The 27,037-nt window shown below is 34.9% G+C and overlaps 1 protein-coding gene across 3 annotated transcripts in view; it reads left to right on the top strand.

The window, feature by feature from the left end:
* The window catches only part of LOC125683402 (transient receptor potential cation channel subfamily M member 2-like), a 61,401-nt gene that overhangs the window by 1,093 nt on the left and 33,271 nt on the right, over positions 1-27,037 (top strand). For 2 of the 3 annotated variants that reach the window (XM_048924539.2, XM_056140667.1), the window contains exons 2-15: positions 3,908-4,002; positions 4,865-5,042; positions 5,338-5,518; positions 6,089-6,252; positions 11,196-11,385; positions 12,503-12,609; positions 12,742-12,836; positions 13,431-13,624; positions 19,167-19,267; positions 20,247-20,381; positions 20,471-20,530; positions 21,412-21,517; positions 21,969-22,078; positions 24,577-24,677. In XM_048924539.2, coding sequence (XP_048780496.1) covers positions 3,908-4,002; positions 4,865-5,042; positions 5,338-5,518; positions 6,089-6,252; positions 11,196-11,385; positions 12,503-12,609; positions 12,742-12,836; positions 13,431-13,624; positions 19,167-19,267; positions 20,247-20,381; positions 20,471-20,530; positions 21,412-21,517; positions 21,969-22,078; positions 24,577-24,677 — 1,817 coding nt within the window. Of the gene's footprint in view, positions 1-3,907; positions 4,003-4,864; positions 5,043-5,332; positions 5,519-6,088; positions 6,253-11,195; positions 11,386-12,502; positions 12,610-12,741; positions 12,837-13,430; positions 13,625-19,166; positions 19,268-20,246; positions 20,382-20,470; positions 20,531-21,411; positions 21,518-21,968; positions 22,079-24,576; positions 24,678-27,037 lie in introns of those variants that run through there. The other variant, XM_048924540.2, reaches the window with a different exon arrangement.

Raw genomic sequence — 27,037 nt, 5'->3', positions numbered from 1 at the left:
GAGGTCATGTTTTCCAAAAAAAAAAATTCCCTAACGGATGTATGTACACGCACGTCTTTGAAATTTGGTCACAATTTCTCCCTCAAAAAGCGTAAGAGTGAGTTTTCATTTCAGCTAGATTAGCGCACCTTGACCTACTTAAGGGCTATAAGCAGGTCAAACAGTTTTCCGGACTTTTTGCATCACAGGTATAGACACTGCCCTGAAATTTAGTCATAACCTTCCTCTCGGAGAAATAAAAGTTCAGTTTGCATTTCAACTGGATTGGTCCGTCTGTCCGTGACCTACATTAGAACTACAAGTAGGTCAAACAGTTTTCCGGACTTTTTTATATTACGGATACCGATATCGCCCTAAAATTTAATCACAGACTTCCTCTTGGGGGAGTGCAAGTTCAATTTGCATTTCAGCTGTATTGATCCGTCCTTGACTTACTTCGGGCTAAAATAGGTCAAATTTTCTGGGCTTTTTATCATTACGGATACAGATATTGTCCTGAAAATTAGTCACATACTTCCTATTGGGGGAATACGAGTTTCCATTTCAGATGGATTAGTGTACCGTGACCTACATTCGAGCTAAAAGTAGGTCAAACAGTTTTCCAGACTTTTTTTGTAAAGGATACAGATACTACCCTGAAATTTAGTCACAAGCTTCCTCTCTGAGGAATACAAGTGCAGTTAGCAATTCAGCTGGATTGGTGCACAATGACCTACTTTAAGAGTAGAAGCAGGTCAAACAGCTTTCCAGATTTTTTTCCGGTCACAGGTATTGTCCTGAAATTTTTTCGCAACCTCTCTCTTAGAGAAATACATAATCAGTTCACATTTCAAATATTTCAACTTAATTGGTGCACCACTTTAGGGATAAAAGTAGATCAAATGGTATTTTGGATTTTTTTCTCATCGTAGATACAAATATTGCACTGACATTTTGTCACAACCATCACTCGAAATTCTTTGTTATGCAAACAAGGCTCGTGTCATGTTTTTGTTTATATTAGACTGTTAATAGAAAAATGAGATGTGCCAAACACTAGAAAATACTTAATTGTGTTAAGAATTCACTTATAAATTGGGAAAAAAAATTGTTTTAAACGAAACTTTTATTACTTTATTTAACATATATAAACAAAAACATGGCTCGAGCCTTGTTTACATAACAAGGACTTGTGCCTCTGTATCTCTCATGTAACTTCACTACTGTCATTCAAATTTTTGCTGATCATTAGTAATACCGTAGTTAAACATTCTAAACATCAAAAAATAAAATTTGAAAACTTTCAACTCAAATCGTGTCCATGTCCCTTGAAGGTTTTTCTGTTCAGAATGTGTGTTGTATCAATTCAGAGTGCATAATATGCTTCCAGGTTGACTTTCGTTGTCCGGCTGGCGTATGTGTACCGTTTGCAATACACATGTTACCTCTTTTCTCGCAGATTCTGTCAAAATTCTAGGTCTATCCACTACACTTTCTCTCACAGGATGGCTTACTGCACTGTTTACTGTCTGAAGGCCGTAAGGAGGAGATTCAATGTTTTTTGTATGGGCCATTAAAAAGTATCAATTTTTGCGTTAAAACAAGGATTTTCAGCTGTAGATCAGTGATATTTTCGCAAGGTTCATACATTTAAATATGCAACAAAATTTGAACAAGCTCTGGGGAAAATTGTCATTTCATAATTTTTCCGCAAAATGAGCTGTAGTTTCTCTTTTAGGTTTCGCTTTAAAACTTGCATGTATTACATCATGACACAATTAACGATCAAGAGAGGAACATTTTAATTGCAATAAGCAGATCTACATAATTATATGATGCTTAGAAGGATCTTGAGGGGAGAGCATCCTTAAGCTATATTATAACACCTTCAACTCTACACACACACACACACACACACACACACACACACACACACACACACATATATATCACTAAATAATCACAACTAGGTACTGAAAATTTTCGCCCCAGCCCGGGGGAAGTCGTTGTGGCCGAGTGGACTTACGCACTGGTTTGACAATCTTGCTAGGCGGTGGGTGCCGTACGTCGCTGGTTCGACCCCGGGCTGGGGCGAAAATTTTCAGTACCTAGTTGTGATTATTTAGTGCTATATATATTAATTAATTAATTATCACATGTATCGTTTAGATCCTAGGGGTAAACGTAAGGTTGGGTGTTATAATTGTTTGTTTGTGCTTTATATATATATATATATATATATATAATTATACATATGTATATCGACGACGTTTTATCTATTAACACTAATCTTTTTCACTCATACATGTATGCAGATTCGATGTATCCCTGTGAACTCGAGATAAAAGACACAACAGAGTCCTCCACATCTGCTTAAATTCGTACTTAGATAATATATTAAAATAGATATTAACGGCAAACTAACAACTCAACTTTATGACAAACGGGATGATTTCAGCTTCTCTATTATCAACTTCCCATATTTATGTAGTAATATTTCATTATCACCTGCATATGGTATTTACATCTATTTCTCTCATCGGATACGCAAGAGCTTGTTCTGCGTATGATCAGTTTTTGAATCGAGGCAGGCTACTGCCTACTGATGTTACAGGGGTTTCAACAATCTCTTTTAAAGTTAGAATTTCGTAAATTCTATGGTCGTTGTAATGATCTAGTTTGCCTATACAACATAATATTGGATCAAATGCTGTCTGACGTGTTTCATACATATTGTTAGGCCGTTCTTGGCACACTGATTTTACCTGATCAAGATATAGGGCTCACGGCGGCTGTGACCGATCGACAGGGGATGTTTACTCCTCCGAGACACTTGATCCCACCTCTGGTATGTCCAGGAGTCCGTGTTTGCCCAACTCTTTATTTTGTATTCCTTAAAGGAGTTATGAGATTGATTACTGTTCGTTATCTTAACCTTTCATCTATTGTAAATGATTTGAGATGGACTGTTTAAGCACATTGCCCGTGTCGGTCATTTTTTCACTCAGTAAAAGAAATTGAATAATTATATGAATATAGAACTAAGAATGAAGTAACGAAGAAAGAATGGGTGTCCTGACATCTAGTTCACCTGTACTAGTGAATTCGTTTTCTTTAGTGAAATATGCATACCTTTATTTACGTTATTAAGCTTCTCCATCGTCAATTTTCCATATCCATGATTACCTGCATATAATATCCATGCCTCTCAAATGTTTTCGATACACGAGCGTATGTTCTGCGTATGATCATTTTCTAAGCTAATGAATGCGAATAAGAAATAAATTAGTGTCACAGGGGTTTCAATGGTCTTATTTCAAATCAGCCTTTAGCAAATTCTATGGCCGGCATTATATATAAAATAATGATCTTGTTTGCATATGCAGCCTGTTGTTGAGTTGAATTTTGTCTGATGTGTTTCAAACTAACTGTTGGACCTTCGTTTTATACTGATTTTAACTACGAATTACGTCGTTTACCCGATCAAGACAGAGGGCTCATGACAGATGTGACCGATCAACAGGGGATGCTTACTCGTTCTAGGCACCTGATCCCACCTCTGGTATTTCCAAGGCTCCGTGTTTGCCCTATTCTCAATTTTGTATTCTTTTCAGGATTTTGAGATTGATCACTGTTCGTTTACTTTACATTTTTCATTGTTAAGAAACTCTTATGGCCAATTTTCATCAGAATAGCAGAGACGCCTTTATAGGATAAGGTCACATAGAGTCCTAGATGTTGTGTTATAACTTCTGTGAATACTACATTAAAAAAAAAACCACTTCAAAGACCTAAATCAAAATTCGGACAAATATTTTAGAATGTGATCTTAGATTACATCTTTGTGACTTACATGTATTTTGAGGAACAGCCAAATACAAAGTAAAACATCCAAAGCAAATGACACCCTAGATATTTCTATTTCCAGGAATTCTCACAAAGTCCAGAATCAAGATGGATTCGAAAGCGAGTAAAGATGCGAGAGTGCGCAAGATTTGTGGCTGCAGATCAGAAATATGATGTGTAAGATTTAATTTTGTAGTAAAACATACAATTGACCTAGATCTGAAGATCAATTTTCATATTCAAATGTGACTATGTATATTAAGGTGGCTCACTACACACAAAAATAGTTTCTCAAATCATGACGAATTGATTTAATTATAAAAGATATGATGACATACAATAAGTATATATGCCAAAAAAAGGCAAAAAATATACAAATCTGGATAAAAACATGACTTTCAAAAAACAATATTTGAACACATATGAACAAAAGACTCTGGAGGATTTGAACTCGAGATCTGTGGTTCACCAGCACAATGTTTTAACCAATGAGCTACGATGAAAGACAAACAAATCGATCGACACAAATAATTTCACAAAACATTTAAATCGCCATCTTGTGACGTAGTGTAATACAGAGTATAAGGTTTAGTGTAGTGAGCTACCTTAAGTCATCCAGTAATAAAATGACATTGAAAGAAAGGAGATAAACCTTGTTATTTGACCAAACCGATGTCTCTTTAGCTGACGACTTAAGCGTGCATTTTCAAATTTACAAGGATATGGCGAGAAAAGATCAGAAAAACAGGACACACGTCATAATTGAATATAGGAAATTTCTTACTCTTTCATTCAAGCGCCGCGCCGATTTTAAGCGTTTACGAAACCACCGATAATACACCAGTGAAATCTGTTATTTAAAATTCGGTGAATGTTTTCAGGCGTAAAAAATAAAAGGGCTTATGAACGCGATGATATTGTTAAATTTTGAAGAATTGTCAGAATTACAACGTACCTATTTATTGCAGGGTTACCTGTTACCTATGTATACTTTCTGTTTCATGAGATCCTTGTTTTACAATAAATAATATCCTTGCAGAAAATCTTACAAAGAATCTGTGTGTTTATGTGGGTTACCTTTCTTCAAACACAATCGGTTTGCTTCTATTGCGGTACCATCGGCGGTCACATGGTCATGGAAAAGAGACACAAATGTTCTGCCCACTGATGCTTTTGGAGAGATAGAATTCGTAGGTTATAATGATATTCAAAGAAAGGCAAGTTTTTTGGTCACCAAGTTAAAGTTCTTTTATTTTTTAAAATTTGGATAGAAGATAAATAAAGAAGCATGGGACTTTTGGAAACTACATGCATATGCATTTGGAGAACACCAGAAAAGTAAACCACATTATGCTACAAATAGCAAAGTTTGCAATGAGATTATATCATCTCCTTGAATATGATTTATTCAGATTAAAAAATTAACACATCCTTGAAATGATCACGTGTATCTATGTCAAGAGCTAATATAGACAAAACAGTTGTTTCATTGAAGTTTTATTGTTAGTATAGTATGTTCGCATCGATGCAGAAACGAACATGCGGGATGTACTTCAACTTTTGCTTAAAGTCTGGGACATCAAAAAGCCAAACCTACTCATTTCTGTCACCGGCGGTACAGAAAACTTCCGAATGAAATCCAAGTTGAGGGACATCTTTCGCAGAGGAATAATCAAAGCTTCGAAAAGCACAGGTATGAATCTATGTAAAAACGATGGACTTCATGGGTTTGTTTTATGGATGTTTTTTATTTGAAGTTCGGACTGGGAAGTTGTTGAATTTGCTAGCCCATGTTCGTTATGCATTGTGAAATATGAATTATGTTTATGCTTCAAACGAGGACATAATTTGTAATAAAGCACTGCTAGATACACACAATATATATCAGAATTTCAAACCTTTTAGTATGAAAATGTGAGATTTTAGATAATTTGAAAATTATATAATCTACTCCAAACATAGTGAACAGTGAAATTTAAGTTATTATTTGGACCGATAACAGTTCAAGTTATGGTAATTGAATGAAGTTATACTATATTTAAAACAGAATATGTTTTACCTTATATTTTAGGAACTATGTTAAAAGTGTTGAGAGTGAATGGACACCCACCATAAAATCTAATCTGGTTAATGGAATAAGGGTGCTTCAGGCTAGCATATCTGACAGTATGAAAAGTTAAAAGTTTATCGTAGTCTGATAATTTTTAATATCTTGGGCAAAAGCGATACCTTTTCATATTTCTTCTATCAATGCATTAACCAGGTGCTTGGATTGTCACGGGTGGCATTAACACCGGCGTGAATCGGTATGTTGGTGAAGCGATAAGAGACTACTGGTTGACCACCACCTCTACTGTACCAACGGTAACCCTTGGGATTACAACATGGGGTTGCGTGAAAAATCGAGAAGACTTGAATGATGCTTTTGTGAGATTTCATTTCAATATATGATATATATATATATATATATATATATATATATATATATATATATATATATATATATATATATATATATATATGCACTGTCTTAGAATTTTAGAGCTACAGTAAAATTTTGTTACTTGAGAATTGATTTTAAAATAATATAGATGTACACATTGAGGCCGTTGATATTTTCTTTTGTAATCACTTTGTATAGCCTTTATAAGGTGATATATGAGTATAAGGGAACTCTAGTGAAAGCAGGAAATTGAATTACTGTCATGGGTACATGTAATAAAATAAATTCGGGGATTTAAAAAATCGTTAATTTTCAAATCAATACTTTTAGTATTACAGCCCATCAGTATACAAAAAATAAGACTCAAGGAATGTAAGGAGTATGACACTTTCAGTATACAATATACAAACAATGGTTTCCTACTTCATCACGAACTGTTCTAAATTGCACCACTGAAGAGTTTACAATGACTACTGTGACGATTCCTCATAATGACGTCAATAATTGTACAACCAATAGAACATTTCGATCAAAGTTTTCAGTTAAGCGTATGGGACAAGCACTGTTTGAAAGGTCTGGGTCTATAATTTACGTCGTGAAACGTGCTTTACCATTTGGAATTCATCTTTGTGATTCGCAACAACAATTCAACGCATTGGTCTTAGAGCATGTTCTTGGGGAAAAATATGGGCTAGTGCTAATAATGAACAATTATGCGGAAACCAAATTGACATTTTTACACTCAACAACTGCTGGTTTTTCAAGAAAACTAAAGGTGTTGTCTGATTGACTATCACCTACAGATTTTAGAGGAAGTTCTGTCATAAATGATTCTCACCTTTCACCTTTAATCTTTTTAAGAAATGCTATTAGATTATTTTTCTCCTTCAAGATTTCTATTATCGTTAGGAATTTTTCTTGTTGGACTCTCACCTAGAAAATTATAGTAAATTTACATAATTATCTCTCGCGTCAGTTGAGTGTCAATTACGATAAAGGTGGTTATGAGGTTTCCAACCTATGACACCTGGTCATCTAGTAAGTTACCTTAATTTGTGTTTAGGGGAATGTCGTTTCGGTTGTGGGATATTGTATAGGGAATGGACATGGTGGAAAGGGGAAGAAAGAGGTTAAGTGGGGAGAGGTTCTTATGATTCTTATTTTTATAACTCCTTTCGTTTTTCCCCTCTAATCTGCATCAAACTGATCGCACCGGACATACGTATGCAATGCCATTCCCATTGTGTTTTGACAGACAAAGAAACAATTTATAAATACAGAAAATAAAGAATACATTGAGTGGCGGAGTTAAGGGAGTGTAGCCGGCGCGCTCTCCCCCTAAAATTTTCAAATTTAAGGTAAATCGAGGTCTATTATTTAGAAAAATGTAAACGATAAAAGAAACAATAATTTCTTCCACTCTCAGAGAAATAAATGACAAAATCTTTTGATTTATTGAATCTCTTTTATTGGGAGAACTTACGTTTTATTTCAGAACCCGTTAAAATTTGCGTCATTTGATCAACTTCACCTCATTAAAAATGATAGAAAATTGTAAAAATGACTACAGAAAGAAGAACAATCATTTTTTGAAAAGTTATACACATCAGATTTAGATTATTGTGACTATAAGAATTATATTGATCAATTTACTTACAATATGAATATTCAAAAACTTGAAAAAGAGGATTCCTTGTCTTGTGAAGGACCTATTACAGTTCATGAATGTGAAGCTATACTAAACACTTTTAAATGCAATAAATCGCCTGGCACTGATGGTTTCCAAATGGAATTTTATAAGTATTTTTGGAAAGAAATTTCAGAATTAATAATTGACAGCCTGAATGAAAGTATCCAAAAACACAAACTTTCCATAGATCAAAGAAAAAGCATCATAACTCTTGTACCTAAAAAAGATAAAGATAGGACTGTACTTAAAAACTGGAGACCAATATCACTTCTTAACTTTGACTACAAAATTTTATCAAAAGTACTTGCTAGAAGAATTAAAAAGTTTTTACCTCAAATTGTAGACACTGATCAAACTGGATATATAGAGAACAGATTTATTGGAGAAAACATTAGAACTATTTCTGATCTTATACACTATACAAGTCTAAAAAACATTCCTGGTTTAATTCTTTTAGTTGATTTTGAGAAGGCATTCGACACTGTAGAATGGAATTTCTTGGATAAAGTATTAGATACATTTGGGTTTGGAGAAAGTTTTAGACTCTGGGTTAAGATACTATACACAGATATCTCAAGCTGTGTTATAAACAACGGATTCTCAACCCCTTTTTTCAAAATAAGTAGAGGAGTCAGGCAAGGTTGTCCCCTTTCTCCATATCTTTTCATTCTTTGTGTTGAGTTGCTTGCAATAAGAATAAGAGAAAACAAAAATGTTCATGGAATCAGAATTGGTGAAACAGAATTTAAGATAAGTCAACTAGCAGATGACACTACCTGTTTTTTAAGTGATGAGAAATCTGAATTGAATTACTAAACATCATTCAAAATTTTAAACATTGTTCTGGACTCAAAATTAATTTAGATAAAACAGAAGCAGTTTGGATTGGAAGTTGTAAAAATTTCAGACCAGGAATCTTACCTGTTAAGTGGTCAAAAGGTCAATTTTTTACATTAGGAATATGGTTTAGTTCAAAAGGTGAAGAAGAAATGTTAAGAAAGAATTTTAATACAAAACTAGAAGAATTGAAATTAACATTAAATTTATGGAAAATGAGGAATCTAACTCTTATTGGTAAAATCCTAATAACAAAAACACTGGCAATCCCTAAACTCATTTATCAAGCGCAAGTTCTCCCTTTCTCGTCAGAATTAATTAAAGAAGTAGAAAAAGAAATAAATGCCTTTATTTGGAATAATGAAAAGCCAAAAGTAAAAAGTACAGTAAGCAGTCAAAAAATTAGTAAAGGGGGTTTGAAAGTACCTAAATTTGATATACAGGTCAAATCATTAAGATTAGGCTGGGTAAAAAGAATTTTCACTAATATAAAATCAAAATTAAGAAGCATAATTCAATTTTACTTGCAAGATATTGAATTAAATGACTTTATTATCTCTAGAGGATGCATGAATCATTTAGACATTGATACTTTTTTGCCAAAGTTTTACAGTGATATTTTTAGTACATGGAGAGAATTCAGACATATTGTAAATGTTGAACCAGTCGTTTTTAAAGAAAGTTTATGGTTTAATGACAATATTAAAATTGACAATAAAGAGGTTTTTTGGAAGAAGTGGTATGAAAGGGGTATTTTATATATTGGAGATATTGTAGATAGAGATAAAGACTTCCTTAGCCATGAAAAATTAAGTGAAACACACAATTTAAACATATCTTTTTTTGAATACTATTGTTTAAGAAATGCAATACCCTACAGTTGGAGAAAGCATATTCGACAAAATGATAATTCTTTTATAAATAGAAATACGCTTATACTGAGTTTCAATGGTAATAGGAGTCCCATATCAAACATGACTTGTAAAGATTTTTACTGGATTTTGATGGAAAGTATAGCAGAGTTACCAACATGTATACCAAAATGGGAAAATATTTTTGATTCAAAATTAACACAGCAAGAGTTAGAGAGTATTTACAAGTTACCTTTCACAATATCAATGGAAACATCATTACAATCTTTTCAATATAAATTAATTCACAGATTTTTAGCACACAACAAATTGCTGTATGCAATGAAAATTAAAACATCACCTTCTTGTATATTATGTGGAAATTTAGATACAATAGAGCACAGGTTTTACTTTTGTGAATATGTTGGTACTTATTGGAAGCATTTCCAAACTTGGTGGAATAGATTAAACATTACTTATATAAATGATATCTCTTATCAAGACATAATATTTGGATTTTATGAAGAAAAGTGTGAAAGTCTGAATTATTGTATACTGCTTTCTAAATATTATATACAGTTTGTGTTTAATTCAGATACAGGGCACAGTGGTCCTTCTTTATATATTTTTTTGCAATTTTTGAGAAGAAAACTGTTTGTTAAAAAATCAATTTATTGTGGCAGAAGAAATCTTGATTATTATAACCAAGTATGGAAAAAGATAGAAGACAAAATAATTTCAATGTAAGATGTATCTTCCTTAAATGAATTAGTTATGCATATTTCATATACTAGTCTCTCTTTATCTTCAAAGTAATTGTACAATATTGCTATTAATTTTCACACAGTGTTTAACATGTTTGTTGAAATATGAAGTTGCATGTAACATCCTGTTTATATGATAATATATGTCCAAAAAGAGCCAATAAAAAAAATTAAAAAAAATGACTACAGAAGAAACATATTTCAAGGCCTATAAAATCTGTAAAATCCAGGGGCTTTCCCTAGGACCCACTAGGGGTCTAAGGCGGCCCAGACCCCCTGCCTCATAAAGTTGCGTCCCCAAACGCAATTCCTGGATCCGCCCCTGACATTTCCAAAATCGCGTAAGCCTTTTACATCTATATGTATTATAACTGATGCAGTGCATATGGGTAGTAAACTGGCATGCAATACGCTTAAGTACCCAAATGAAATGTAATCTATCACTATTCAGGGGGAGGGGAAGGAAAGGGGATGGGAGGGGAGAGGGTTACCCCTGTCCGCCCTTTCATGTATAGAAATAAGTGAAATACTAAAATAATAATAGAATAGCAAATGCAAAATTTGGTCATCAGAGGAAACTCAAGCTGAATTCCTTCTTTTATATCAATATTATATCAAAATTACTACAACTATTTTATATAACTCTCAGTGCAAAAATACTTGCAAATAAAAATGTGGGTGCTGTTGCGTTTTGTGCACCATTCCGCTTATTCTGTGCACACCTCAAATTGTGCTTAAATTTTTTTTTGCATTGTGTTGTTATTGTTCTCATTTTGATATGTTAGGGTTCCGGTTTGTGGCCGGCAACCTACACAGTCACGCCAGCCAGCGATCGGATAGAAAAATGTCTAGACCCTAATCATACTCACTTCATACTGGTGGATAATGGAACTAATAATCAACCTGGGGCAGAAGTAAAATTTCGGGCAACATTGGAAAGGGCTATCGCTAACATAAAAACCGGAAACTCTCAAGGTAACAGTCGTACTCAATTAAACCGGAAACTCTCAAGGTAACAGTCTTACTCAGTTAAACCGGAAACTCTCAAGGTAACAGTCTTACTCAGTTAAACCGGAAACTCTCAAGGTAACAGTCTTACTCAGTTAAACCGGAAACTCTCAAGGTAACAGTCTTACTCAGTTAAAGCAAATATCAGTTCACTACTTAGATATTATAATGAACTGTTGTCACTATTTTCACTTTCAGTGAATTTTCATATTTCATTAGGATTTTTCTTCTTTGAAAATTGCACATCATAATAACATAACATATTGTGCAAGTTTGTACTCGTGTAATGGTATATGGGAATTTGACAATTTGTCAGATATCTGTAAAACCTCAAGTAGTGGTAGATCGTGAGAGTTGGTAGCCAATAGTTTTAAGAAACCATGATATGCTAGAGAATTATCTGAAAAAGGAATAACACTTCGAAACCATCTAATCGCTGACGGTAAAAGTATATAAAAAAAAATTGACAGAAACTTGTAAATGTTCATATTAAGTACTAAGCCATTATCCGTGTTCGAGTGATTTTTATGTTTTTCTGAAGTAGATTTCAGATGTTTCCATGTAGTTCATATCTCTTAAATTATCACCTGTATATGTTGTATGTTTCTCAACTGATTAGATACCCAAGAGATTGTTCTACGTATGATTAGATTTTAAATCGAGACAGACTACTGACAAACAAGTTGATGTTACAGGGGCTTCAACAGTCTTGTTCAAAGCCAGCATTTTGCAAATTATATTGTTTTTATAACGATCTAGCTGCCAATACAACTTGTCATTGGGTCAAATGCTGTCTGATGTGTTGCATACCAATTGTTAGGCAGTTCTTTACACACTGATTTGTACTACCGATTGGTCCGTTTATCTGATCAAGGTATAGAGCTCACGGCAGGTGTGACCGGTCGACAGGGGATGTTTACTCCTCAGAGACACCTGACCCCACCTCTGATATGTCCAGGGGGCCATGTTTGCCCAATTCGTAATTTTGTATTTCTTATAGGAGTTATGAGATTGATCAGTGTTTTTTATCTTCACCTTTTCATTCAAGGAAACTGTTTTAATTTCTGCATTTTACTCTCATAAGATGATGTTCTTGTTCCGATGATAAAACTGTTGATTGAGGGTGGACTTGAATCACTGGAAAGTGTACAGGAATCCATCAGAAATGAAATTCCGGTGGTTATCGTAAAGGTAAAATTCTCTTTTCAAAATTGGAGCAAACCAAGCTATTTGATTGATACACATTCAAATATATATTTTACTGGATTCTACAATGTAGCTATTTCATGTACACACGAATGGCATGCAATGGTGTGTTTTTAGTGGACCGGTGGGCTTGCAGACCTGCTGGCTTTGATATATGACAGTGCCAAGGTAGAATACATAACAGAAATAAATGATGGTCGCTCCAGAATCAGGTAAGCCCGTGATTATAACACTTGGGAACTACAGATGTATGTAATATGTTCATGTGTACTTTATCTGATGTGACAGATGCTTTTAGATGTATAAAATAACTTGATGGGCACCTGATTTGGCGGTACTCAGATTGATATAAATAGACACAAATTGATTGGAATTGAATTAATTCAATAAATGACAAAGCAAACAAAATATATAAACACTCCTTTTTGCATGCCATACAATTTTTCGGAAAAACATATGTAAAATACATGTATGTCAAAAATATGTATAAATATTCGCCAAAAACTATGAAGCATACAATATTATACAGTGAGTTATTACAAAGACTAAAAATATATTCATGTCTTGAGACAGTGTCAAAGATGGGCCAACAACCGCCACAAATGTTTATGCCATTTTGTTTTTGAAATGTCTAATTTTTTTCTGCTCAGATTTATACAGAAATCAATACTATAACATATGAACAAAACCAAAGAATATATAACCCCAATACACAATGAATATCTAAGTTGGAATGTGCTGTTTCCTGTAAATAGGTAACGAGGGACAATAATGCAATAGGCAATTCAATAATCATGATTATTTAGGTCGCGTTCAGTGACAGATTCCATGTTACCCAAGAAAGTGAGAAGGGCCATTGAAGAGACTCTGGGAGATGGAAATGTGGAATCCCATTGGAAAATCCTCCGTGAATGTGTGCTTCGGCGAGAACTCGTCACCGTGTTCGACTATCGGAGCACACTGGAAATAGACGTGGCTATTCTGAAAGGTCTGCTGAAAGGTAATTCATGTATATGTACATCTGAAGTACTTCTGAAGGTGTCAATTGCAAAAGCTACGATATGAGTGAAAACCGACACTTCGTTATATTTATTGGACGATATATATGTAAGACTCCAAAGTGCGATTGGGACTCCAAAGTGCGATGGTCTGCGCCAAACACCGATGGTGTGACACGCCAAAGTGCGATGGTCCACACTCATTCCAACGCAAAATCGTATAGAATGTTTTGTATCATAGCATACCCCCAGGAATTAATACGTGTACGTCAAAGCAATAAATGATCATGAATTAAAGAATGTTTGGGCAAAGTAGATAGTTCGACAACAAATGTACTTTGCCGTTCTCACTATCCTCAACAGTGTAAACATTGCCGTTGCTGTCGTTCATGTTGCATTTCTTCGGTTTTATTTTGAACGACTTTAAGAATGACGTCACAATGTCACAATGACGTGACGTCACAAACGTTACTGAACTCCGCACCATCGGACTTTTGCGTGACCATCGCACTTTGGCGTCCGTAGCGTTCACAAACCATCGCACTTTGGCGCAGACCATCGCACTTTGGAGCAACCATCGCACTTTAGAGTCTTACATATATGCCACATTGTACGTAGCAATAAATTCCGCGAAAATGTCCAACTTATACTGCGCGTGTCAGGCTAGGAACCTTGATGATATGTTTGTTAATTATTTGTATGTAAAATAAGGTTAAAAATCAAATATCCTCTGACGGTTTTGTTCAGATTCGTTTGCAAATGGTTTAGTAGTAGTTCATATAATATAACGGCGCATTACCTGTGCATGGTTCTAGCTTGCAAAGCTTATAACAGCTTTTCTTTGTTTGTAAGGCTCATTATTACAATTGCATTTTAAACGAACTTGGCATTAATTCCACTTTTGGTAATCGTACTTATACTCCAACTGCCCTTTTAAAAGATGAAAATTTTCGAAACCATGCTTCAGTTTTAGACACATAATATCCCAGTCAATGGATCGGATGGATATGAGTTACCGTACTGGATTCCTAAACTTCATAAAAACCCTTACAAACATCAATACATTGCTGGATCCAGTAAGTGTTCTACCAAGCCTCTATCTTTGTTCCCCACGAAAATATTAACAGCTGTGAAGGAGAAACTTCAGACGTACTGTGCCACTACATTTCCTAGAAGTGGTGTAAATGAAATCAAAGCACTTTTAGTAAACTTGAAATTGTAAAGCTTTTCTCAAATGGCTTTTCAACACTTTGTGCGACCATTCTTCACGATAAATTAAAGACTAGACTTTTTGGCATTATAGACAGTTGCTTCTTAAACAAAAGTGGAAAACGGAAATATTTATATCTATTGATTAGTCATCCAAAATTATTTTGTTAAACACCATTCTGATTCCACGCACAAGTACTCTGAAGTTGAAACTAAAAAATGCTGGAGTTTCTCATTGACAATATCTTCGTAGTCTTTGGTGATCAGTTCTTCCAACAGTCTTTTGGAATTCCCATGGGCACGAATTGTGTTCCTTTGTGAACTGACCTGCTTTTATATTCCTATGAAGCAGAATTCATTCAAAAACGTCTACGTGAAGCGAAAAAATATCTTGATATGGCCTTCAATTCGACATTTATATATATCGACGACGTGTTAGCTATTAACAATGTTATCTTTATCCATTTGTCGATTCGATATATCCCTGTGAACTCGAAATAAAAAATACCACAGAGTCTTCCACTTCTGCTTCATACTTAGATATTTCTCAACTTTATAATAAATGGGATGAATTCAGCTTCTTTATCATCAACTTCCCAGATTTATGTAGCAATATCCCATTATCACTTGCATATTGTGTTTATATCTCTCAACTGATTCCATACGCAAGAGCTTGATCTGCATATGATAAGTTTTTAAATCGAGGCAAGCTACTGACTAACAAGTTGATGATGCAGTGATTTCAACAGTCTCGTTTAAAATCAGCAATTCGCAAATTCTAATGTCGTTATCACAATCTGGTCTGCCAATACAACCTATCATTAGGTCAAATGCTGTCTGGCGTGTTTCATACCTATTGTTAGGCAGCTCTTGGCACACTGATTTTGACTACAGATAACTTCGTTTACCCGATCAAGATATAGGGCTCACATCGGATGTGACTGGTCGACAGGGGATGCTTACTCCTCTTAGGCACCTGATTCCACCTCGTGTTTGCTTATAGGAGTTATGAGATTGATCATTGTTCGTTATCTTCACCTTTCATTAAAGAAAATCAAATCCCTGAAATGGTTTCTTATTTTCATTTTCAAGGAAAAGGTTAGGAGTGATTAATATGATAACTCCTATAAAGTAAAATTAAGAGTACCTCTACACACAACAAAGGTGGGATCTGTTGCTTAGGAGGAGTAACCATTCCCCGTATATTTCATGAATTTTTTTCAAAATAAAGAATTATTCCAGAATCACTGTGATGGTTTTCAACTATTTAATTTGAGCAGCAATATAGGTTTATGTCTTACGTGAAACAAGTGCATACAGCCAATCTAGTACATTTCCCAATTCAAGCATAGAAGTTGATAGAACTTCATGGCGTGCCTACCATTATGACGTATTTTTTCAGCCGTAAAATGCAAGAGTCATTAGTCCTTGAATTGTTCTATGCTGATTCTTAATGTGTTACTTTCTAGTCAAATATTACGTTTGTGTGTACTTTACTGTAAATAACCGTGAATTTAACACTCAAACTCCGTAAAATGGTGCAAATGATGTCGCTGGGGTGTTAAGTATAAAGCATTAGTGAGATGACAAAGAAAATATTCTTCAAATGAATCCTTGTATATGTTAAATATTAGGAAAATATACAAACAATGGAATGAACAACCACATTAAGATATCGTATTTAGCATTTAGAGGGTTTTTGAAACGTACGTTACTATCGCCAACTCCGATAAATTATATTTAAGCGACTATTTTTTTTCTTCACAAAAATATTAATTGTATCTTATATTATTTCTTGTCTTAAAAAACCATTAGGGGCCTCCGTGGCCGAGTGGTTAGAGCATCGCGCTCAAAATCACACGGCCCATGACCTCTGTCAATTTATAGTATATTAAATGGAACCTCTGTCGGGTTCGAATCCCGCTCTCGCAGGTAAGTGAGGAAGTTCCCCAGTTTACTTCCGGAAGGTCGGTGGTCTCTTCCCAGGTACATGGTATCTGGGTTCTCTTTTCCACCAATAAAAACTGGGCGCCACCAGATAACTGAAAAATTGTTGAGGGTGGCGGAAAACATCAATCAATAAATCAATCAAAATCATTATTCGTGAAATGTTTTAAATAAATTACAGAGTCTAATCACATGACAATACCAAACTCTGATTTATTATTCCATGTCGCCAAACTCCAAAGTGCGACGGGACTCCAAAGTGCGATGGTCATGCCAAAGTGCGGTGGTCGGCGCCAAACCCCAATGGTGTGACACGCCAAAGTGCGATGGTCCACACTCATGCGCCAAAGTGCGATAGGATGACTCGCCAAAGTGCGATGGTGTGACACGCGGAAATCCATTGGTTTGTAAACTACAGTGTTTTGGTACAGACTGAACCAACCGTGTGTTGTTTCACCAAAATATCAGTGCAAAATCCATGCACAAAAATAAGAATAAGAACTTATTTCATTACCATTTAGTTGTCGTGTTATTAAACACAAAATTTTCCAACGCGAAATCGTATAGAATGTTTTTTGTTATATCATATCCCATGGATTTTACCAACTTTTAATACGTGTACATCAAAGTAATCAATGATTAAGAATTAAAAAATGTTTGGGCGAAGTAGAGAGTTCGACAACAAATGTACTTTGCCGTTCTCACAATCCTCAACAGTGTAAACCTTGCCGAACGTTGCTGTCGTCCATGTAACATTCGGTTTCATTTTGAAAGACTTTAACAATGACGTCACAATGAATTGACGTCACAAACGTTACTGAACTCCGCACCATCGGACTTTGGCGTGATCATCGCACTTTGGCGTCCGTAACGTTAACAAACCATCGCACTTTGGCGTGACCATCGCACTTTAGAGCCTTACATATATACACTGTACTAGTAATATAAAGAGACTGTGACATTCATCAAAGTACATGTATAAGTATCTCGTATTGTATACACGTACGATTAGAATATCTGTACGCTTTATTCTTAAGGAAATTCTTCATAAATGAATGATACACAGAGTCGTATGTATTATCAAAGCTTCAAATGTACATTCTATCTACTCGTTTTACAAGCGTATGGGTAGGCACGAAACATTCATACATGGAATGATATCTTGTTAAAACATATGGTACAATGTACTTTTTTATTGGCCAAGAACTGTATTCCTTACACCACCCAAGATTCAATAATGTCTTACTGTTGGCTTACTAACCTGGAGGAAGTGTCTCAATGAAACAACAGTTACCAAAACATTCGTTACCAAAACTCTTAAAAAGGAAGGATTTTCAGGTTCGGGTATCTTCATCTCATTTGTGTTGTCAAATATTTCGCGCCAGTAGACAAAGTCTTTCATCCGGGGCACGCACTGCAATTTGATGTTGCATTATTCGAAATTGTTATCAGTAGATGGATAATCAAAAGCCGAACTTTGAAGAAAGATTAAAATGAATTGCACCAATTTATTGGCCATTGGGTTTGAGTTTTAATCAAGTATGAAAGGTGAAGATAACGAACAGTGATCAATCTCATAACTCCTATAACCAATACAAAATAGATTGTTGGGCAAACACGGACCCCTGGACCAGAGGTGGGATTAGGTGCCTAGGAGGAGTAAGCATCCCCTGTCGACCGGTCACACCCGCTGTGAGCCCTATATCCTGATCAGGTAAACGGAGTTATCTGTAGTCAAATACAGTGTGCCAAGAACGGCCTAACAGTCGGTATGAAACACGTCAGACAGCATTTCACCCAATGATAGGTTGTATTGACGAACTAGATCTTTATAACGACCAAATACCTCACCTATTACCTACTAGAAAAGGCAATATCAGAAATCATATTCAGTTATGTGAGTATATTGAATACTAACTAAAAAGAAATGAACTGAAGTCATTTTTCATCAATAAATTGCTAACATGGCATGCGCGTCGGAACCGGGCATCTAGGTCGTGAGTCTCCGTTTATTGTATAAAAAAAATGAAAGAGAGAGAGAGAGAGAGAGAGAGAGAGATCTATCTGCATACAGTTCTGAAAACAAAATCTCACCACATTTCAGACATATTCTTGTCACGGACGTCAAACGTCTCCTAACCCCCACTTAATTGTATTTCATTCCAACACATACATGTATACATGTAGCTTTAAATTCTCATGAATCTTATAGAGTAATTTAAAAATATATTGTATTTTGGACAGTTACTAGTCAAATACTGGCGAGCAGATAAAAATGAATGTTTATTTGGTAAGACAAGCGTAGAACCAGTTTTGTCTAAATAATAAATAACGGACTGTTTTGGTTATTTTGAGTATATACATGTACATATTTCGGTTCTTTTACAGCAAATAAAGACCAAATCTTTGACCAGCTCAAACTGGCACTGGCCTGGAACAGAATAGACATTGCGAAGAGTGAAATATTCACGGAGGACAAAATATGGCCTGTATGGTTCATTTATATCTTTGATCATGAAATGTATGCATTGCATTAAACAGAAATAGACTACTTGTAACAGCGATTATACACGAGCGAGTATCTTGAATTCATGCTTTATAGTTATTCATTTGTAAGAAATCACCTTCCGTAGATGTTGGTTCTATCTCAGGAATGTGATAAAGTAAAAACACCTCAATATGAAAGTGCATAAAAATATTTTACTTTCAAAAGCATGATCCAATTTACGGATAACTCCGTTTACCTGATTAAGATATAGGGTTCATGGCGGGTGTGACTGGTCGACAGGGGATGCTTAATCCCCCTAGGCACCTGATCCCACCTCTGGTGTATCCAGGGGTCCGTGTTTGCCCAACTCTCTATTTTGTATTGCTTATGGGAGTTTTGAGATTGATCACTGTTCGTTATCTTCACCTTTCATTTACATTTCCAATGTTTTGCCTTTGATATCTTTACAAATTGTAGCGATACGTCATTTTCCTTATGAATGCGCTGCAGTTGTGAACAATGCGCGTATGGATCTTGATGAATATAGTACGTCTATTTTAACGAATGGGGAAGTCCAAGAGAATGATAATAAAATATGAATATGAAAAATAAGTATCAGTCTTAATAATACATGAGGGTATGAAGTGTAAAGTTTCACATTGGCACATATTTCATATAGCGTTATCACGCATCATAAAGTGTGCCGTCTTGAAGTGCAGCAGTTCATGACCTTTAAGTGAATGCAATATTTTCTTTCACTTTTGTGTACAGAGTGAATATGAGAGTTATAAGATGGAATAACTACTACATGGTACTCGTGATAAGCGGCACATGTAATTGCACACTGTTGTACAGTCATCTTGCTTTCAGAACTTATATAGAATCAGTACTAGTTTGTGGAAAGGTCTATCAAATTTGTACAGTAATGAAAGAAAGTAGACATATAGTTTGAGCGTTTATTTCTTTTTCTTTTTTTTTAGCTTGGTAGTCTAAATGAAATCCTGCACTCTGCCATTACGCAGGACCGTGTAGATTTTGTGGATTTGTTGCTGGACAACGGTATATCACTCAAAGACTTTGTCACAACGGAAAGACTGCTTCTGTTGTATAATGTTGTAAGTTTTACTTTATTAGAGTTATCGCCCGTAACCCAGGTTACATGTACTAAACAGCAGAATATATAAGTAAGTTTTATTTCTTTAAGGCACAAGAACACTCCCTTCTGAAGGAACTTATCTTTAGGGTTAAACGAAAGCACCATACCGTGAGTAACTTTTGCTTTTAAATAACACTGCAATAAAGGAATCGTTCATCAGCAATTTGCAGTTGTACGAACATTACGGTATTCAATGCATAGGGTGAATCTGAGCTCAGTTTCACAAAGTTATCATAAGAACTATTCTAAGATGGATCTTTTAAGTCCATCTGAAGATCCCATGAGGATCCGTGTTAGAATGGGTCCCTAATACCCCTTGTTTGTAAGAGGCGACTAAATTGCATTGCAAAGAACATCTATATAGACGTTAAAATACGATGGCTCAGCTGGCCCAGGTCAATGATTTCTTAAATAAATCGGTCGAAATCTTTAATTGATTTTCAAATATGTCAGGAAGTACTCGAATTTGTTAGCATTCGGTGAAAATGTAGACAAAATTATCTATATCCAACTTAAATGTAAAATGTCTCTTTTGATTTTTTTAATCGCCGAAATTGGGTACCCTGTAATAAAAAGTTAAAGTCTTTCTTTATTATACATATCATATGCATCCATAAGTTCTGAGGGCCTGTGTCGAGATCTCCCATGGTGAACGTCCTCATAAACATGTAATCCTACCTATAAATCTTAAGATAATAATAATGAACGTCTTATATGATACTTATTTCTAAATAAAACATATGTTGCAGCCATGATGAATGTCGATTTGATACTTGTGGGTTACTACATGTAAAACGGCTATGGAGAGAATGTATCACATAACTTAGTCGTAAGATAATTTCGTGAAACAGACCCCTGATGAATACATTAGAACATGGTTGGCTTTGCTTGTATTTTAGGACTGGGGTCCCTGGCTATAGCTAGTGTTATCAGCATATGTGATAAAGTTTGGAGAGAATGCCACTGTTTGTACTGAATTTTATTGATAGAGCGGTGAAAGAATTACAATAAAAGACATCAAAAGACTGATCAAACTGCTGATAGACATCAATGTGGAACCTTACGCAAGTCGTCCAGCTCACCAGACTGTACTGGGTGAGTGAAGGGTATGGAGAGGGGGACTTGATACATGTAATGGTCTACTTTGGTGATTTTCAGATAACATTTAATGATACCTCCATACAGGAATACTTTATTCTGCTTCGCAAAAGCTCTTTTCTTTCACAACTTATCAAGGCTAAATTGTCCTGTTTTCTGATGAGCGTCAAAGGATGAAGGAGATGAAGTGTAGGTTCTATCCACACGTCCCTGCTGTTCAAGCTCCCTTAAAGAAAAAATATTTTTGTAGGGAAGTTTAAAATTGTGGGGAATAGTTCTTTTCGAAGTAACTGAAATTTTCAAGAATGCATTAATAATGTTTTCCACACAGCTTCCCGGCGCTTTTTTCCGAACATCTAGGAGCTGCTTATAATTTCCAGAAAAGCGCAACAACTACAAAACCTACAATCTTTCGACGTTATAATCACTAAATTGTCTGTAATTTCAGTCGAGAGTAACAGGAAGAAAGAATCCAAGTTCCCTTTTGAGGACCTCTTTTTATGGTCCGTTCTTATGAATCGGCAAGACATGGCAAAGTTGTTCTGGAAACAAGGAAAGGTTTGTACATGTAATTGACATACATTGTAACTCTTCCTCTCTCTTTATATCTTTGTAGTACTCACTTGACGCTTTAAAATGTAAGTACACTACTTGACCTATGTGTTTTGGGCAAGGTTGTGTTATTCAATACATATATATCGTTGGATTTACAAAATTTTGGCAAAAGTATCATGCTAAACGACAATGATATATTGAAAGAATATTTCAGCTGTAAAGTTGTTGAGGGAGGCATCATGGTGCCCTGAATTTAACTACAATTAATGTAAATTCCGAATTTAACCGTGACATGCCGCGAATTTCATCACGTGGTGTTCCGATTTTAACCACTACAAACCAAGGGAATTCAACAAGTTATAGGAGAAGGAGATATGGAGTCAATGGGGAACAACGATTTTATAAGATTTAATGGGAAATGCATTCATTCCTTGTAGTTAATTACAGTAAACCCTTGGTACTTTGATTTACTGTAGTAAAAACGTTGATAATGTCAAATATTTTTACATGTTCGTGATATTTCATTGTGTATTATTCTCGACATAGACTGATACACGCAACTGACCTTTCCACGTAGTATAAGGATCTTAATATTTCGAAAAGTACAAAATGAATAAAGAATAAATGCGCTGTTTGCTTGTATTATGGGGATAGGAAACAATGGTAGCATGGAAGTAATTTATGCATGATTTACTGATTATTTTCATACCACTATGATATAAACAAAACGGATATGATTTAGGTTTGGGGAATTCCAACCATCAGAATTAGATGACAGACACAACTGCATCATGAAGTTATGTTTAGTTGTATTTGTCAGTTTGGATAACAAACATTCTAGAACAATACAAAATCTTAACCCAAATGATGATTACACAGACCTAAGTTTCAAAGGTAGCAAATCTATCAAACTTTAATTACAGTTTCCTCCTCTTTTTCATACATTTGTCTATAGTTTAAGTGCAATGTAATTGAATCATGTTCATTTCATGTCCTGGTAATTTCAAAGCTTGGGAATGTTGTGAAAACAACTGACAAATACGCTAATGTTACAGAGGTTTCAACAGTCTCGTTTGAAGTAAGAATTCCGCAAATTTGATTGTCGTTATAACGATTTAATTTACCAATAGAACCTGTCATTTGGTTTAATGCTATCTGAAATGTTCAATACCAATTGTGGTCGACTTTTGCACTGTTATATTTGATTACGGAATACTCCGTTTGTCCAATCGCGATATAGGGCTCACATCGGGTGTTACCGGTCGACAGGGGATGCTTACACCTCCTATGCACCTAATCCCACCTCTGGTATATCCAGGGGTCCGTGTTTGCCCAAATGTTAATTTTGTATTCCTTATAGGATTTATGAGGGTCTGAACTCCTGATTCATGGGGTGCTTGGTATATTAACAATGATTAATTGTTATAATGTTATTATGGTGTCAGTGTTAGGTATATTAACATGATTAATTGTTATAATGTTATTATGGTGTCAGTGTTAGGTATATTAACATGATTAATTGTTATAATGTTATTATGGTGTCAGTGTTAGGTATATTAACATGATTAATTGTTATAATGTTATGTTATTATGGTGTCAGTGTTAGGTATATTAACATGATTAATTGTTATAATGTTATTATGGTGTCAGTGTTAGGTATATTAACATGATCAATTGTTATAATGTTATGTTATTATGGTGTCAGTGTTAGGTATATCAACATGATTAATTGTTATAATGTTATTATGGTGTCAGTGTTAGGTATATTTACATGTTAATTGTTATAGATTGTGGTCTGATTTCTAATTTAAAGTCTGTACAATATTATGGTGTTGGATATCCAAAAGGATTCTGTAAGACATTGTGTTCCATTAATTATACCCCCGCAACAAGTTGTGGGGGGTATACTGGAATCGGGTTGTCCGTCTGTCTGTCCGTCCGTCCGTCTGTAGAAGCAATGGTTTCCGGACTCTAAAGCATTATTCTTTCAACCTACCGTCACCATATCATACATATGGACTACCCATGGGATGAAGATGTTCCCTATCGATTTTGGGGCAAAAGGTCAAAGGTCATGCGCACTGGACATCGAAGTAGCAATATGGTTTCCGGGCTCTAAAGCGTTATCCTTTCCACCTACAGTCACCATATCATACATATGGACAACCCATGGGATGAAGATGTTCCCTATCGATTTTGGGGTCAAAATGTCAAAGGTCACATGCTCTGGACATCGAAGTAGCAATATGGTTCGGTTTGTCATGCCATTTGTTTTTTACACTCAGAAAAGAGGTAGTTTATACCTATTACCAACACCCTTTGGGAGATTGGGGTAAGCGGGGAGTATTCTTAGTGAGCATTGCTCACAGTACCTCTTGTTTGATATGGTTATGAAATTTTAATCGCTTTTAAGTGAAACAATTGAATCACACATAGAGTTGGTTTCATGCTTCATAAAGTGGATCACTGATCCGGTAACTCCTCTAATGGTTTCCTTGTAGGATGCTACAGCCTATGCACTGCTGGCGTTTGGAATTCTGAATGCCATGGCGACCAAGACAGACGACACGGAATTGCGTAACAGTCTGATCCGGAATGCAGAGTATTTATATCCGTTAAAACAATTTATCTTTTTAATATAGAAGTCGAGTATAATTGTGAAATTGAAATATTTACGACCATATGAAGCTGGGAAAGTTTACTTTTAAATATCAATTTGAAGATGTTTACCTTTTTATATTAAGTTGAATATGTTTACTTTTAAATATCAATTTGAAGATTTTTTTATATTAACTTGAATATGTTTACTTTTTAATGTCAAGATGAAGATGCTTACGTTTTAATGTCAAGGTGAACATATCTTAAGTAGTATTATCAAGATGTTTGTTTTATGATCGCTGAAAGAATATTTATCCCACGCGTTCAAGTATTCATAACTATATACGTTGAAGCTATAATTATAATATATATTTGCTATGATGATTTGAGATACAATATTTGTAGGTTTTAGGTAAAACTGATAAGATAAAAAGTCGAGAATCACGCTTACCAAAATAATCAAGAATAGCCTCAATTAAGCAAATTCAAATATGAAACATATATATTGTGCAACCTGCATCTATTTATGAAAGCCGCTGTCTAATTACAAATTTCATTAGATGAAATAGAATGTCAAACAAGTACATGAACAGTGCGAGATAAAATCGATTCCAATATGCTTTATATATCCTGCAGAGTTTTTGTTTTCGTCTGATAAACCTGTGAAATTAAAGCAGGTGGCAATAATATAATCATATCATTTCTGAAAAGATGAAAAAAAAAGTCCATGAATGCAATAGGAATTTAGAAAACGTAAAATTGATAAGCGAATTCACTCTACCTGTATACTGTATTTTCATTACATAATCGGTAATTTGAGTATGTCTAGCATATTTGCTAAATGGGACTGTAGGACAACGTGACATCTCAAGAGAATGATAAATGCAGATATGACAACGAATATATCTAAAGATGGGATAACTCTTTCTGATGCAAGAAAAATATCTATAACGAAACTTTTTCACTGACATTTTATTCAATGAAAATTCTGAGATCCAAGGACAAATTATAATTGCTAGAAAAGTACATTTGAGCGTACATACATCTGTATGAGAGCAACAATACATTGAATAGATTTTTGAAATGACACATACGCATGGCTCCATGAACATGTCCCGACTGATAAAAAGTATCACACAAACCCAAAATAAGAGCAAATTCAATGTAGTTGTATATTGGAATAAATTTGGGCAATAAGATTTGATTTCAATGAAAGTAAGTGCTATTTAATGAGCAGCGGGAAATATTTTGGGTAACAATTATAGAAACGTATCCATGAAAGGCGAAGATTACGAACAGTGATGAATCTCATAACTCCTTTAAGTACAAAATAGATAGTTGGGCAAATAGGGACCCCTGGATATACCAGAGGTGGGATCAGATGCCTAGGAGAAGTAAGAATTCCCTGTCGACCGGTCACACCCTCCGTTAGCCCTGTCTCTTGATCAGGTAAACGGGGTAATCCGTAGTCAAAATCATTGCGCCAAGAACGGCCTAACAATCGGTATGAAACACGTCAGACAGCTTTTGACCCAATAATAGGTTATATTGACAAACTAGATCATTAGACTTTGCGAAATTCTTACTTTAAACGAGACTGTTGAAACCCCTGTAACATTGACTTGTTTGTTAGTAGCCTGTCCCGATTTAAAAACTGATCATTCGTAGAACAAGCTCTTGCGTATCGAATCTTTTGAGAGATATAAACACCATATATAGGTGATAATGTAATATTGCTACATAAATATGGGGAGTTAATGATGTTGAAGCTGAAATTATCCCGTTTTTCATAAAGTTGAGTTGTTAGTTTGTCATTGATATTTGTTTTCAATGAAATATCCAAGTATGAAGTAGATATGGAGGACTCTATGGTTTCTTTTATTTCGACCGGTAGTGGTGACATCTCCATATGAGTGAATTATTATTCTTGAGAGGGACGTTAAACAATATTCAATCTTTTATTTCGAGGTCATAGGGATATATCGAATCAACATATGAATATATATATATATATATATATATATATATATATATATATTGCTTAAAACATGTGCGACAGTTTTTAGTTAGCAAAAGTCAAAATTTTATATTCGATATCAGAAAATCTTTTCAAATGTAATAATGGTAGTGATTTAAAGGAGCACATTACACACATTACAGATGACTGTCTCATTATTTGCTACATTCAGGCTTAGTTTCAATAAGTAAAACCCACAGGTTCAAAGAATACACTCTTAACATTTCTTTGCGGAGTGGTACAATCCGATATCCTAAAATAGACGAATGTCTTAAGGCAGAGAAACCGAAGTCGATGAAGAGTCGGTGTTCCGTAATTATTTTACCGGTCGTTATAACAGGAATTCT

This window comes from Ostrea edulis, chromosome 6 (genome assembly GCF_947568905.1).
Source record: "Ostrea edulis chromosome 6, xbOstEdul1.1, whole genome shotgun sequence".
Classification (NCBI taxonomy): Eukaryota; Metazoa; Mollusca; class Bivalvia; order Ostreida; family Ostreidae; genus Ostrea; species Ostrea edulis.
This window is presented reverse-complemented; position numbering and strand designations above follow the sequence as displayed.